The sequence below is a fragment of the Chelmon rostratus genome, chromosome 8 (assembly GCF_017976325.1).
Source record: "Chelmon rostratus isolate fCheRos1 chromosome 8, fCheRos1.pri, whole genome shotgun sequence".
NCBI classification, from domain to species: Eukaryota; Metazoa; Chordata; class Actinopteri; order Chaetodontiformes; family Chaetodontidae; genus Chelmon; species Chelmon rostratus.
Window position 1 is genome coordinate 10,661,979 of NC_055665.1, and position 16,664 is coordinate 10,678,642.

The 16,664-nt window shown below is 40.9% G+C and overlaps 1 protein-coding gene and 1 non-coding gene across 2 annotated transcripts; both read right to left on the reverse strand.

Annotated features, from left to right (window-relative positions):
* Positions 1-503: 503 nt before the first annotated feature.
* Positions 504-15,344, reverse strand: lpcat3 (lysophosphatidylcholine acyltransferase 3). Its single transcript, XM_041942001.1, has 13 exons — positions 15,217-15,344; positions 13,010-13,117; positions 10,676-10,782; positions 10,072-10,165; positions 9,794-9,831; positions 7,377-7,555; positions 7,106-7,214; positions 6,913-6,999; positions 6,451-6,614; positions 4,116-4,263; positions 3,620-3,775; positions 2,106-2,249; positions 504-2,020 (listed from the first exon to the last, which is right to left on the reverse strand). The coding sequence occupies exons 1-12, from the start codon at positions 15,299-15,301 to the stop codon at positions 2,130-2,132; spliced, it is 1,395 nt and encodes a 464-aa protein (XP_041797935.1). The 5' UTR covers positions 15,302-15,344; the 3' UTR covers positions 504-2,020; positions 2,106-2,129.
* Positions 15,345-16,103: 759 nt separating this feature from the next.
* Positions 16,104-16,159, reverse strand: LOC121611099. The gene has a single exon (XR_006007076.1). It is a non-coding gene; the product is annotated as a U7 small nuclear RNA (small nuclear RNA).
* Positions 16,160-16,664: the final 505 nt, after the last annotated feature.

Here is a 16,664-nt window from a genome sequence, read left to right on the forward strand (position 1 = left end):
AGCGGTGGTAATATTACGCTGCGTCCCCTCCCTCTCGGCGTTTCTTAACCCGCCCACACTGCGTCCTTCTCCCTCTCCATCTCTCTCTCTCTCCGCCCCCCCCCCCCCCCCCCCCCCCCCCCTCTGTACCAGACTGCTGCTCTGGCTTTTTTTTTTTTTTTTTTTTTGGCTGCACATTGAGAGTGACTCAGACCTCAACACAGCAATTCATCTCATCACGTTACTTTCCGGCTCTGGGCCTGCTTGATGAGTGACACACTTGACACCTTTTTTTTTTTTTTTAAATATAAATGACCATATTTACCACTGCTCGAGCTCCCCTAAACCAGACCGCAAAATGACGTCATATCACCCCCTTTTGCCCTGTGCTCCTGTCACACATGATGGGACACACACACACACACACACATATAAACGACAGACTCCTTGCTTGAAATGCAGCATTTTAATGAACATTATAAAACTGTATTTGAAAATCAACCCCCCCCCCCCCCCTCTCCAGCCCAAGTTTTTTTGTCCTTTGTACATTTGGTAGGAATAAGGCAAAAAAGTAGTCTCTTGAAATAGCAGTTCACATCAATTAATAATCTCCATGTCATGTATAAATATTACTAAAATCTGGGCTGTTGCTACAGTGAGGTTCGTCCGCTCTGTGTGTCAGCATCAGCGAGAGGGGTGGCAGCAGCAGCAGTGCTGGGCCTTCCTCCAGCACGCCATGGATCAGACGATCCAGTCATCCCCCCCAAAAAAAAGATCAAATTAAAGAAGGAGGCATTCCCACATTGGGTGGATGCTTCTACTTCACACTCTTTTTAATCACCACCTGATGTTAGAAACAGAAGAACAGGCCATAGGTGGAGACACAAACTTGGATTTCTTCCCCTCAATTTGGTTGTGTTTGTTTTGCTTCCAGTTCAAAATGAGACAATTCTACATTTTACACACAGCATATTCATGGAGATCAGAGTTTATATGGGCCTAAACAGAATCATTAACCGTGGTGAATGTATGGTTAGGCAGTGTGCAAGTCCCCTTCTGAAATGTTTCACTTTCACATCTGAGTATTTCAGAGCCGAGGGCCGAGCTCGAATCAAGGCCGACGGAGGAGCCGTGTCGACTGAGCAGAGGGAGGATGCACAGCAAGAAGGGAGGGAAAAAAAATACAGCAACATCAAACAAGGAAAGGCAGGAGAACAATGCAAATTTTCATGAAATCTTATCCAAAACTACAAAATCTTTTTCATAAAAGCTGTTAAAACTCTATAAAATCAAGTCTTTTTTTTTTCATCACAAATCAAATTAAAACCAAAACAAATGCACTGTAAAAACATTCATTAATTCAAGGCCATTTTGAATTGGGGGTTAGTGTGTGATTTACAGTGCTTGTATAACCACTGGCAGCCATGTTCAAGAAACAACCCTCCTTATTATTATCATTATCATCATCATTATTATCTGTCTTTTGCAGAAAGCTGTATACATTTTTATTATTACATTAAGAGAGTGCCACATACATTGGGCCTGTGCTTAAACCTCCTGTGAAGACTCGCTGCTGCTGCTGCTAAATGTGGGTGCTAGACATAAGACAGAGAAAAGAAAAGAAAAAAAAACAACAACAAAACACATTGGAGCCAATGACAGACTCTGAACCCGTGACTGGTGAGTGCAATTCTGTGTCGACAGCGTGTAAGTCTCTCAAGTTGTACAAGTCCCACATTCCTTTGAAAAAAGAAAAAGAAAAAACAAACAGGAAAGCGCCCCTGATTGGCTCACAATTACCTCATGTGGCACGATGGTCATTTCCTGTAAACATTTCTCCAAATGTTTATAAAAACACGCTTCCATTTAAAACACAAAAATATATAGAAATTTATTTTTACATGGACATATATATCATATATATCATATGATATATATATACACACATAGATATATATTTTACTAAAGGCCTTAAAATATTTTCCATTCTGCTCCTTGAAAGTCACAGTTCCCTTCACTGGATATTTAGCCTTAGATGGACCTGGAAGGAAAACAGAGATATTTTATCATTAAAAACATTTTTTCACAACAACATCATTGACTAAAATTGACCTGCGCTTGCTTACCATGCCAAGTTTTTGTACCAAGTTCTAATCCTGCTTCATCTGGCTCCGTTCTTTCTTAGGCACCAGCACCTTACGGAGGTATGGCATGATTAAAAAGGCTACGAGGAAGAATACGTGTCCACAGAAATAGACGGACGAATACACCTGAAAAACAGAGGTGACACAACAGTCAGATTCAAATCCTCATTTATGAATCTTAATGTTGTTATGACACCTGCTCTGCCTCCACCCCACCTGTCCGCCACTTGCCATCAGAGGGATTACCGCCTTTGTCACCTGACCCTGTGACTCTCTGCCTACCTGTTACACAATCCTTTATCAGGACACACACGTCCCTCAGTAACCTGCAGTGTTTAAAAACCAGCCTCTTTCCCAATCAGACCATCTAAGTAGCTCGCCTGACGCACTGTTCCACACATTCCTGAAAACCTGCCCCTTTATCTTTTGGTCGTATTTAAGACTTCCATCTCGCTGCTGTTTCTTCTGGCCAGCCGCCTTTAAGGCCGTGTTCAGAAAGACGACAACCTCCCTGAAAAAACGCAGTCCCCTAATTTTCACTTACACAACAGAATATTCTGGCAATAAGACAAAAAAAAAAGAACAAAGCACTGCATTCTGCAATCAAACGCATCAACACAATCCTGGTGGATTACTTTGTAACATGAACACCGTCTTTATGATGTTCACTGCACCTGACAAAGAATGTCATATTAATTTAGTAGTAATAGCAGTAATGTCACTGTTGCAATTTTAGTTTATGTACATGTGATGTTATTGTGTGTCTGGAAGGGGGATCTCTCCTCTGTTGGTCTTCCTGATGTTTCTTCCATTTTTTTCGCCATTAAAAGTTTTGTTTGTGGGAGTTTTCCCTTATTTGAACCAACGGTCTAAGGATAGAGGGTGTCGCATTCTGTACAGGTTGTAAAGCATCGAGGCAAACCTGTGATTTGTGATTTTGGGCCATAAAAATAAAGTTGACTTTATCTGTCATGATAAAACACAAAATGATCGTTGAGTTGTAAACTCCTCTCTCGTAGTATCATAAACAGCTGAGTAGTGTTTGGGTATTTGATAAGCCTTGTAACTCATGGATCTTTGATGCAATCCGGGGCCTTTTGAAGTGACTTATGAGCGCGGCTTGCATGCAGATTGCAGATGGTGGCAAATAATTGTTGCTCGCAAACTGCAGATACATTTGAGATTCTACTGGGCAACTATGGTGTTTGTTTGGATTTGTTAAAGATGTCAAAATCTCACATTGCAAATCAAAGCTCCCACGTTGCAAATTTAATGCAACCAGACCGTGGATTGTATTTCAGCACACCCCCACCCCTTGGTATTATCTTAACGCTGTGCAGTTTTCAGTCTGAACACCCGGTAATTTGAACTGTGTTGTTTGCATTTGGGTCTTCTTCCCTGTGGCCTCAAACCTGAACGATGATACCTGAAGCTTACAAGCGTGAGCAACCATATTTGTCCTATGACTCGTGTGGTCTCTGAGGGTTGTGAGTTACCTTGAGCCATTTGTCATAGGTGAAGAGGCAGAATGGCACAAGGGGGTAGCCCATGAAGAGCCAGTGGATAAACTGCTGGACTACATAGATGAGAGGGTAGAGCGCGCTGTTGGCCAGCTTCGTCAGCAAGGGACTGTCCCTCACTAGTGCCAGAGCCTGTCACACACACACAAACACACACGGTGGTTATAATAATACAATAAAACAATGGTTATATGATAAACTGTAGTAAATATTTAATTACAAGTACAGTAACAGTAAGGTGCAATTGATCAATAGTGTTATGCTATTTAATAAGAGCTGTCTCTTGTTAAAGAGCAAACAATGGGTTTATATGATGCAGACAAAGCGCAGCGATAACTTATTGAGAAAATAAGTGCAAAACAACAACAAATTTACCACCTACTGAATCAAATACCCAGATGGTTTGAGGTTCCTGCACATAATTATCTATAGGTAACTCATCCCCACAATCTGCCCTGTGTCTGCAGAATACCTGTCTCTCTACAGTGATGATGAAGAACTCCATGGAGAAGCACAGGATGTATCCGGAGTGAAGTCCATGCCAAATCGTCAGAAAGAACAGTGTGGTTACATGAGAGAGGGTCTTGTTGCCCAGGAACTTCAACCGCTTGAAGACATGTCTTTAAAAAAAAAAAAAAAGAAAAGAAAAAAAAGAGAAGTGAGAAAAACAAACCATGAGTTATGGATCATCTCTTTTGGGCTACAAATCTGGATAAGGACAGTCAGAAATGCTTAATGCATGAGCGTTCACTGCCTACATGGCAAGCACTCACTTACCTGGAAGTTGTTGTTGCATAGCAACTGAGGTTATATTAAAACATTTCAACAACTTTGCATCCTCTACAAGGGTATTCATCAATTCACTGCTGGTCCAGACTCTATTATAATACCTTAGACAAGTGCGCACACATTATGTTTTCAGTCCCCTAGCCAGTGCTTTTTGTTCTCTCTCTCTTATAGCACACTGGCAACAAGCTGCAGTATTAACTCTAGAGAGCAGGGTCAGTCAAATAAGTACATGACGTACTGCTGTTTAAAGCTTTGCTCCTAGCCCCTGAGAAGCTTCCCTTAGTACAGCAACTGGCCAGGTGCAGAGGTGAGAAGGTATGCAGGACATGAACTTCTCCCTTTTTCATGCTTCTCACATCTACTTCTGTCAATTTTCATGGGTACAGCCCAGTGCAGCACTATGAATGCCTTTGAGGGGAGACTGTCAATTGTACAATTAATTTCTGACAGCTGACTTTTCACCCCGCCTCTGAATGTGGCCACTTGGAACGGCTATAAACGGTATTTCAGAAGAAACTAGTGTGTTTGAAGCACACTGACTGCTTAAGGAGCCTCTCCACATATCAAACATTGTCCTCCTCATACTAATTAGTCAAGCGTCTCTGATTCACTCTGATTTCTATGTCGTGTGAATTTGAATGCCTCATAAAAAGCTTGCATGTTAATAATTCTATCCAGTCAGACTTCCAGAGGAAGAGGGCTTAGAAAAACACAATATCAAACTTAACCCATTTAACGCTAAACTGCTTAAATGTGTGCAGAGAGAATCGTAATTCAGAAGTGGCACATATGTGACTATAAATATAGTTTTCTTTGTAGGTCAAACAATGAGAGCATTTTAAAGGGTACTTTTAATATTTCTAAGCCTTGGCCCTATTTTCACATATATTGGGGTCTAAATGACTGATAGATAGAAACAGTTCCAGATATTGGTCCAGTAAATTGCCTCAACCAGCAGCCGTGAAACGGGCTGCAATGGCTGCAACATAATCCCTGGGGGCAAATGCGTCTGTCAAGGTACATCCACTAAAAGTGTTTGCATCTGACAGGCTCAGATTGTTATTCTAAGTGTCTGACAACATTATGGAAAGGGTCCTTATAGAGACGGCCATTATATTGCTCTGTTCAAAGCCACCAGACTCCTTTGATAAAAACAGTCATTTTAACCTTGGAGAACATGGGAGTTGCTGGTCTACCGCTTCCTAAATTAGTTTATTTGTCTTATTGTGTGACTTTGGTGTTTGAAAGGGTTAGTTCAGATCTGAAATCTGGTTGCTAATAACAATTGGAGCCGTCACTTTGAGTGGATTTACTCTGATGGGCGCAGTTGTCCCCAAGGATTGCATTGCAATTATTGCAGACTGTTTTGTGGGTGCCAGCTGAGGCGATCTACTGGACCTGGACTGGAACTATTAGTAATTCAGACACAAAAATATGCAGAAATAGGGCCCAGGTTTAAAAAATACCCCTTAAGAGTCAAGTTCGTATTTTATCCAGCTCTCCATCCACCAGCTACTTATATAATATAATCTCAACTGTACGTGACATTCTTTTGAGTTACTTGAGAGACTTTTTACTTACATTTTGAAAAGGTGTCACTCCCCCTCCTCCACTCTCTCTGTCTAATGCAGTTTTGGATAATAGAAAGTAAAGTGAGCTTAGGTAGCTAATGCATTCAACTGAAATGGACCATGTAATAAACTGTATGTTCAGTGAATTGCTTTGCTCACTGTGGTCATCATCAAATGATGTCAGATGCTCCTGCTGGAAAACTGCCTTTAATTGTTTGAAAAGGGAAACTTTTAAACCCCTCTGAGAATGTCCACTCCCTCCCTGATGATTCCGGTGAAGGGAGGCGTGTGATACTATGCTACTCCTTCATTGCGAGGCGTTGCAACATATGAGCACTGGCCATAACTGTCATTATGTCAAGTAAATGTCAAGTAAATATTCAACTTTTACAGCACTGCTCTGAATACAAGCCACAGAACATCACAGATTTGAGGCTCGACACTGACCTGGCAGCCCAAGCGTTTGTGTTGATATTGAAAGAAGAAATGGTTCCTCCAAAAAGCGGCGTGGTTTCAAAGAGCCACACCTTCATATTGGCACAAGCGTCCCACTGGTGCTTTCCATCTACTACACCATTGTAGCCTAGTCCAGCTAATATACATACACCCTCCTGCAACACACAAAACACACATTATTCTCATCAAGCTCAAGGTCACACCATAAAAGACAAAACTTGATGCACTAAAACTGTACCCAACTGTATGCAGAGTTATCTAAAGGGAACTGTTCTACTGTTGATGCTCTGTCACAAGTGTTAAGCTAGAGACTGTAGGTAAATACAGCTTCCTGTAAATGAGGTTTTGTTTGGGAGGCAAATCAGCAGACTGTTAGCCATTTGCCATCAAGGCACACCTCCACTTTTTCAAACAAATTTCATGCACATACTGGCAGGTCGAGAGCCTACTTACCGCTATAACCCAGCAGCTCACGTATTTATACAAAATGATTTTAGCCCACAGCAGGATAAACACACAGCGATACCAGAAGGGCTGAGCCTGTGGGAAGGACATAGTTTTACATTTTAGACAATGAGAAAGACATCCTGAAACACTGAAAAACGTAAGCATACACAGTGATGGTTTTGGAACATGTTGTTCTCACCTCATACTCATCTGTTAAGTAGTAGCTGTCTGGGTAATAGGGACTAAATATTGCATATGTCACCAGGCAGAGAAAACCTAGAGCAAACCTCTTCAGAGCCGGTATACCACTGGAAGAGAAAGGAACAAGATGAGGATGGGAGAGGGGGAGGTAATTATGCTAACTACAGGGCTGTGACACTGGACAGTTGGCTTACTTTGCAGAGATAAAATAAAGATAGTCTTTCAGCGCGTTTTTCTTTTAATTGCTTATCACCGTCTTGCTCTTTCACCTGTTCGGAGGCTGTCCAGGGCAGTCGGTGAGCTCCCTTGCCACCAGCCTCTGGTAGCTTCGCATTGTAAACTGGGGCCCCACCAGGAAGCCGCCATAGAAGTAGGAAAAGCCGTACACTTCGAGCAGAGAGGGCACAGATGACAGGGCTGCATTCTTCTGTTCTTTGCTCAGCTGAGACTGGAGTTTAAGGATATGGGAAGAAAAAGAAAAGAGGAAAGCAATATGAAAGAGGGGAGAAGGGAGTGGAGGGAGAGCACAGAAAAGGACAGAGAAGACATTTTAAAAGCATGTCGATGAGCTGCAGTTACAAAGGATTCTTTCAGAATTCGATCATAATCTTCTGACCACAAACTCAATATGACTGCACTAAAATGCCGGCATTTAACTGCAGGCTGCAAACTTTGTACAGAAGAGTGCCCTCGGCATTCATTTGAATCAGTGATAATATTAACCAGACGGGAGCAGATGCATACATTTTCAAAACAGATGAAAAGTTAATACAGAAAGAAAAGCACAGCATAAACGCTAATTAGAATAAACATGAAAGAAACAGAAGGGACAACAAACAGCTGTCACAAATATGCTAGCTGTACTAGAAAGGAACCAAGCAAACTGAAAGGAAAAGAAAAGGAAAAGCTACTCAACAGACAAAGTTACTTTAACAAAATGAGCCATAAACAGGCAGGGGGGAGCCAGGGAAACAAGTGTTTGACACACATCTTAATGGGGCTGGGAGTGCTTATTAAAACTTGTCAACTCTAAGAGATTTTACTATACTGTTAAATATTATTGGTTGTATTCTATACTTGTATTATGCTTGCATTGTGAGTAATGCTGCAAATCAATGAGTCAGACTGGATTATGGTACTATTGGATTTCCATTTTTTTTTTTGCATGAATGTGATAAAACATAATTTCTAGGAATCCAGTATCCAGTAGCCAGAAACAGTCACTCATACTGCATCTAGTTACAGTTTCTCAATTGAATTTCACAAACATTAACTGCATCACAATATATACTGATGTTGGGATGCATTATTACATATACCAGCATGGTTGATTTTATCCTGACCACCCACACATGTCTTAACTTTCTGCTGTCATTTCTCTACATTTTGTTGTGTCCTGTTACATATGTTTCAGTATATAATCTTGTCTTCTCTTCCACAGAGCCTTTAATGGACAAACACATAGAAAACAAATGCAAACATGTAAAAGGAGACAAGGCAGAGTAACAGGTCAGACTAGCTCCTCACCAGCACGAAGCCCTTTCATTATGTTGAATGTTAAGTTTGTTAAGTTTCACACTGGTTTTGAGCTTGCCTGTGGTGTTGAACGACCTTCCTCTAAGTTGGTGTTGCTTGCTTTGCAATAAGGCACTGTTTAGAGTAGTTTTGTGGCGGCGTCTAATGTGTTATCATCTCTGCTTGAATCAAATTGACAAAAAGCTGCTCCCACACACTGTTGATTTATGGTAATTGCTATGTTTTCTCACCAACATAGCCACAGCATTCACTTACTCTTCCATACACCTATTTGAATATAATGTATGTACACAGATCTGATATTATTAATCTACTTATCAATCAGTTAAAGGTACAACATATAAGATATGGCCACCTGTCGAAGGTTGCAGCCTATTCGCTAATCGCACATCTCCCAGCTAAAACTATGGGAGTTCGCCGCTTGACGGTACAAAGAGTTACTACGAGGCAGAACACGCCGGGGCTAGCTAGTTAGCATGCTAATTACAGTGTACGTATGTCAAAACTGTTACCTTACATTAGGTTGATAATGTTAGCACATTAAAGATTCTTACACATTGCACTTTTAATGGGCAGAAAATAAATGAAAAGTTGAATGAAAAGCTTTTTTTAAGCAAAAATGCAAAATTCTCTGGTTCCAGCTTCTCAAATGTGAAGATTTGTAGCTTTTCTTTGATAGCAAACTTTATATCCTCGAGTTTTGAATTGACGGTTAACCAAAATAAACAATGTGATGTCGCTTTAAGGCCCAGCAATGCAGGTGTGCAAAGATCCCTTGTCTTATATTGTCTTTGCTTGAGCCATTATTAAATTGAAGACACGACACATTTACACTACATTTCCTTATTATCTGCTCAGATCACTTTGCTCTTGTATTTAGTGGCTACCTGCTTTTTGCTGTGCATTTTCACACAGTGATCATCCACCTGCAGGTGGTCAAAACTACTGAATATTCTTTTAATCAAAACTCTCATCTACCGCTCTTTCATGCACAACAGAACGAAAAAAAGAAGCTACAAATGACGATTACAAGAAACAACAGAGACAGACAATGTGCAAAACTCAAAGACATGACATTCCCAGACTGATGACATCAGCACATTCACGAACTATCAAGCAGGCAAAAGCAAAGAGAGATCAACCAACTCACTGGTTCCTTCCCGCCGTCATAGTAATCAAATGACAAACCTGTAATCAGAAAATGCAACTGGTGTCAGAATCTATGTTAGGGTGAGTAATGCTGTCATGATCACTTGAATGAACATTTTAAAGCGAGCAAAGGCCATGTCAGCAGTTTACCAGCATGTTAATAGTTCACTGGAGTTCAGAAGGAGATTACACAACAGTGACGGAAAGATATCAAATCAAACACAGTGAGAAAACATCTGCTTGAAAACAGAGGAGTGTAAGGACAACTAGTCTACTCACCGACTAGTTTGAGTGTGAGGACACAATGAGGCATAGTCCATTTGATGTCATACTCCTCTGTCGCTGTGTAGTAATATCCTGCCAGCAGGTATAACTACAGGGAGACAGAATGAGGGGATTGTTAGACATGCAGAAAACAAACCTTTGCATTATCAGATGCTTATCACAGCTCTACATGACAAAAAACTTCAGGAGAAAAGAATGAAAACAAGGAAATCTGCAAAACCAATCACAGGAAGTCTGCTGTTAAAAACAACGGAAATCTAAAGTAAGCATATTTCTGTTCCAAAACTTGGTTTCATTGCTGTACATCTGAAAGTGTGAGCAATAAATGCAAGGTCACGCAAAAATAAAGACTCCATCATTCCCAAGGGAAACAAGTGACTTACATCATAAGATTGCTGCCCGTGTTTACATACATGTGACAAGCAGCATGTAGGCATTAACAAAGCAATTGAAGAAAGTGGCAGAATGCAGATGCAGAAATCAGTCATTAGACTGCGCCGACAAACTGGTGGGCAGTATCTGCACCACTGCAGTAAATGTCTGACAGTAGAAAGAAAGGAGCTAAGGCAACAGGAGAAGAAACATCGAGACACCTCACCATTTGAAAGGTAAAGCTGCTCAGGACAGTTGTTACCGTCCTTCCCATGAGCCTCAGCATCAGGAACTGGACAAGGATGCATACTGCAGAGTGATAGATCTGAGAGCCTGGGAGAGAGAGACGGACAGAGGGGGGATGGGGATGATGGTGAGTGCAGTCAAGTGTGACCTATAGGACTGGACACAACCACAGCATTTTTCCTGCACAGTTCGGTATCGGCAGAGATGGAGAAAGGACAACAAGACAAATCCATGACACACATGCGACTCAAAATGCGCTTTCAAAGAGGGTTGGAGGAAAACAAAGTATTCCACAAGGAGAAAGATAAAGCAACAGACCTGCTGTAAAATCCAAGTGCAGCCACAACAGAATAAAGGAAAGACAAAGAGATCAATGTTAGCAGATTGTGTTTACACCAGCATGCCACTCTGATCCATGAGGAAGCTCCATCTATCCATCCAATCTAGAAGAGCACTTCTTACTATTGTTGTCATTTAGGAAAATTTAAGTTTATTCTACTGTACAGCTGAAGTAATTAGCTGTCATAGTTGTTTAACAGGAAATAAATGCAAAACGATTTTGATACAACTTAGATCAACAAATGTAATTAAAAAAGAACATCAGTGGTTCTAGCTTTTCAAATTTGTGGGTTTTCTTAGTCCTCTATGATAGTAAATTAGGGCTGCAATTAATGATTAGGTATAAAGAGAACAAGAAAAAGAAAGAAGCTGGAATGAGGAAATGTTTGACACTTTTGCTTGGAACATGATTGATTAATCTTTGCAGCTCTAAACTGAATATCTTTGGGTTTTGGCGATCCGAAAACATCACCTTGGACTTGCGGAACTTGAGGAGTATTTTTCATTATTTTTTAGCATTTTATGGACTAAACAATTAATCAATTAAGCAAGAAAAGATTCAGCAGATTAATTGATGATGAAAATAACTTAGTTGCTGCCTCAAATGTACTCACTGTATTGTACGTAAAGCCACACAGGAAGAGTCAACGCTACATGCCAAAAAGTAACATTCACAAAGTTGGCAAACCTGCTGGGACTGTTTGCTAAAGAGCACCACATTTACTTCCTCGTTAACCCAGAAATAACTCAGCAAGAATTGATGATTCAGCTACATGACAAAGACTTGGTCTTCAATAAGACATCCCTTAGCCATTATGAGTCAAAAGTGCTTTCTTTTGAAGTTCAGTGTTCCTTCTAGATGTTTTTTATTAAAGGTGGAGTGCAGGACTTTTACATATAAATGAACATCCGCTACCTTCAAGGCCTTGCTTAAAGAGTTCACACAATGCCGATTAAGCCTTTCACCATAAGGTATATGTCTCTGTATTTTGCAGTATATCAGAGATTTTAAATCTGGTGTTACTGCACTGGCACACGGGTAATGATGCATTTTATGTCTTGGGGGCAGGGGAGATGGGGGCACGCTCACGTGTAGGCTTACATCGTAAGAGCGCATCGACTGTGTTTGTTAAATTACTCTCATTGCCAGAAGGGGGAGACAAAATGTCCACACTGTAGGTTTAATATGTTATTCTGGGATCCCATTTAGTTTGCAAATGTATCACATATCCCTCACTTATCATTTTAAATCGTATTCACGACTAGGTATTAAGTTTTATTCTTGCTACATTTAGTCGAACTTTGCAGACTTCCGTCCTCACTGTCTGACCTATCATCTGGTGTTTCCTGCGTTTCCCTGCAAGTTATAGCCACTAGAGGGGGTAAAAGGGTTATGACGCCATTGACGGACGAGCAAATGAAATGCAACATTACCTGAAAAAAACAAAACAAACAACGTATTTCTCTGCGTTTGTAGGAAATATTGGGACAATGTAAGTACACAACAAACAAATAACATAGGTCAGGATGTTTTTAAATATTCTAATGCGGAAATGCTACATATTATACCCTCATGTAGCACTTTAAAAGATTTACTTAGCAGTAGCAACACATTCATGTTGCAATAAACATTAGCAAGTGTTTATTCACACATGTAATTTATATATATATATATATATATATATATATATATATATATATAATGTAAGATATATTTTAAAATCATGATGATGCAATGGTAGAGAACTCAGTTGTCGATGGCGTCCATCAGCCCAAAATTCCAAAATTCAACATGGCAGCTTTAAAGAGGGCCTGACATATCCTTACAAACTCAAGGAATGGGAACTTGCCAATACATACATTATCTAAAACTGATGTATGGCAATGGAACACAACTATATGTATAAATAATGCTCTGCTTTTTTTTCTCATGCTGAATAACAAGACATGCTCTTCATTTCCCTCTTCATCTCACCAAAGTTGAATGCTGCTAGAGCCAGTCCAGAGAACGCGTCAAACAAGTGAATAACTGTTGCAGGCTGGTAGAACAAGAACCGCCGATACACCAGAGCACAGGGATAACCTGCAGGGCAGATAAAGAGAAAAAAATGTTAATGGAGCTGCAGAACTTGTCTTCATATCAGCTCAGTGAGCTATTGTTAACACCTCTTGATATTAATAAGAATGACCTTGTGGTAGACACATATTGTCATACACATGTTTGTTTCAATCGGGGACTTTAAATAGACTTAAATAATTTCCTGTACACTTACCCGAACCACAACCCTCACTTACCAAAGCCTAACCTTTACCCTAACCTTGACTTAAAAATAATCCAAGGCTTCACTCTGAAATTTAATGATTTAAGTTATAGGGGCCAGCATTTTGGTCCCCAGACCATGAGTGGGCCTCTGGTGTTGGGAACCCACAAATATAGAAAAACAAGCACACACACACAGTAGCACCTTTGTAGCATTGGTATGTGTGTCCTGCTGCAAGTCTGGCATCTCAAGGGGAAAGATAACTGCTCTAAGAATGACTCCAGAAAGGACAAACACTCCCAGTAATAATGGTAAATGTTCTTTTCACAGAAGGTCAACCAGCTCAGTCTGACTTGTTGTTGTTCACATTTTACTGATAATTGATACATGCAAATGTCTAAAGGGAAGTCCAAAATTACTGAGACAGACAGATGCATTGTTGTGTTTTTTCCATGAGACATTAGAGACATATAGAATAACGCAAGTCTTATCCTTAAAAAAAGCTTTTGCAATCCAATAAGCCAAGTACAGAGCTGCTGGAGGACTAATCATCTGAGTCGCTAAGATGCAGAGTTTTGAAAGCTTCTTTTGAAACTGATTTGTAGCTGTGTTGGTGCATTTTCAGCAGGCTCTCGACGCACACAACAGCTATGGAACTAGCATCAAATATCAAATTCCACACTATGCATTATGATATATTTGCTCTTGCAGTGCAGTGGACTAACCAAAACCTAAATTATATCAGCCTATGTATAGAGCAGGACGCTGACAAAGCCACGTGACATTTTAGGCCCCGCTCTGCTAAGCAGTTACTATATGACTACAATATTATGCAAGACAACATTAAGCAACACGGGGATAAGGAACATGCAACAGGCAGGGTGGAGGGTTTCAAGCATTAGCCAGCCAAAGTCTGATATGAATGGCCACGTTCGGTCAGTTGTATTGTTGGTGTGAGGAACGCAGACGTGTCCATGTGTCAGAACAAAGTTCAGCGAGGACAACATGTAGGACGCCCTCCCCCCAACGCACACACACACATTTACACACTCACACACGTCTCTGACATCACGACCCTGCAGTCCTAAGCTAGTACTACAAATAACAACCAATAATAAAGCAGCAGCTCTCCAGTTAAAGTTGTAACCTTGTGTACTAATACATGAAGTCACAGTCAATCGCGGCCTTGTTCCAACATGTGTGACCCCGTCAGGCTGTCTCCTCTCCACTCAACTGGGGGGAAAATGGAGGGGTTGGGGCACATATTTTGGTAGCCTGAGCTTATTCTCCATGTCAGAGCACCTCCCTTCCCCTGCAACATTGGGGCTCAACACCAACAACAGCCTCATACAATTACGCTAACGTTAATCCTACAGCCCACAAACAATGTCGTCCAAATGCAGGCGGGCGTGTTTTGCTAGTCTGTATTTTATAATTGCCAAGCTCTCTTGCCTTAATTATCCAGTCCGACAAATAGAAAATGACTTAACTAAAGCAGTGGAGCTTTCGACGGTTGACAGTGTTTGGCACTACCACACTAGCCACATCCCTTCACCACGCAAGACCGTGTTCATGTCAGCCAGAAGTTAGCCGTTGGTGATGATGGGTTGAAGGAAACACAGTTAGTCCTTTCAGGGTGTGTGCCATTTATTCACAACCTTTCTGCAAATCAGTCTGTTGGTCCGGGGAAGCCCGTCGTTGGGTTATAAGGATAATTATTGAGCTAGCTAAACAGTAGTAAACAACTGGCTCGCGAGCTGTAGCTATGTGTCACAGTCAGTACCTGACTGAGCGTTATGTTAGCAGTAAGTTGAACAGTTACACAGCAATGAGAGCAGCTCAGCGCTAAAACCTGCCACCGGGACGTCATTTCGGCTAGCTAGCAGAATCACCCGCAACTCACTTGTGAGACGACACTCACCTATTAAAATAGACAAAATGAGTCGAACCGCTGGCTCCGGGGAACCTAAGGACTCCGACAGACTCTCCAGCAAGGGAGCCGCCATCTTTCTTGTGGGCGGAAACGTCTCCTCGCGACGGTTCAGTGAACTCTACTGATTCACGGCAGTCATGCACACATACACACTCCGCTTTTTAAAGGCGGTTCTGCCTCCCTCAAAGTTAAACTATGTGATCCTCCTCCCACGTCCCCTCCCCTCCCGCCTATCTCGTCCCTCTTTGACACACTTTTATCGGTATTGTTTTCACAGCATGTCGTTAATGATCGGATTGATGGGCTGACATGGAGGCTATCTCTAGCTGGAACGACAACGCTATCTTACTAGTTAACGAGTTCGTGTGTGTGAATATTAACCCTCGAGTCTAAATAAAAGCGATATAATTGTGTAAGTGTGGCCCCATGTGGCGTCAGATAGGAATTACAAACATAAAAATACTCTGCTTTCTATAGCCTAATAATTTGTGTCTGATATTGTTTATCCCACATGCTGCGGCCACATAATTAAACATTAAAATGCATCATTATTCTCTCTCACACACACTGAAAGATTCTGAATATTTAAATATGCTCTATTTCAACAGTTTAACTACTGGACACAAGATGTCTCCCACGTCACTGAAAAGTCCATTCTCAGTGTATGTCCACAGGAGGCTGCAGCTTTAGGTAAATTCAGTTATTTCATATGTTATGTGTAGAATATATATGTCACACTATACTTATATTGCATTATACGTACGTGTAGTTCAATCTTAGAATCGCACATGTTCTTTGATAAGAATACCTGTATATGTATGTACATTCTACTTCGCTATGTGATAAATATAGGTGCTTTACTTTTAACAGACGGAGTGGGCTTCTCGAATGAGAAACCTTCTAGAGAAATAACAAAAGAGCGTAAATTCCTGCCATGAAAGCGTCAGCCTGGTAGTATTAGTACAGTACATACATACCTTATTGCTATGGTGTACGAATGAATGTGTTTAGCAAAAAGAACAATAACTATAATAAGAACTAAACTGAAGTATGAACTCTTTTGACGTCAATATCACCTCAAACGCCTCAAAATGCAACTTCATCTGCGTAAAAACGACATTTTTAACGCAGTGCAGGTCGGGTATCAAAAACCGGTCTGAATTTTCTCCAATCAGAAAGCGTCATACTCACCCAGGCAGCACAAAGGGGGTGGGTCTTTCGTCGTCACAGCCAATCAAATGGTGTATAGTCAATGCTTATGCCTCTCTGCCACGGTTAATCTAATCGATATTAGTGACTCGCTGCGAACCGTGTTGATATTGCAGTTTTTGTTGTTGTTGGCATTGCAATTCAAGAAGTTGATGTCAATTGACAAGACACGCAGTTTACATGGCTGTGGTCAGTAATAACCTGTAACTATTACATTATTTACTTCC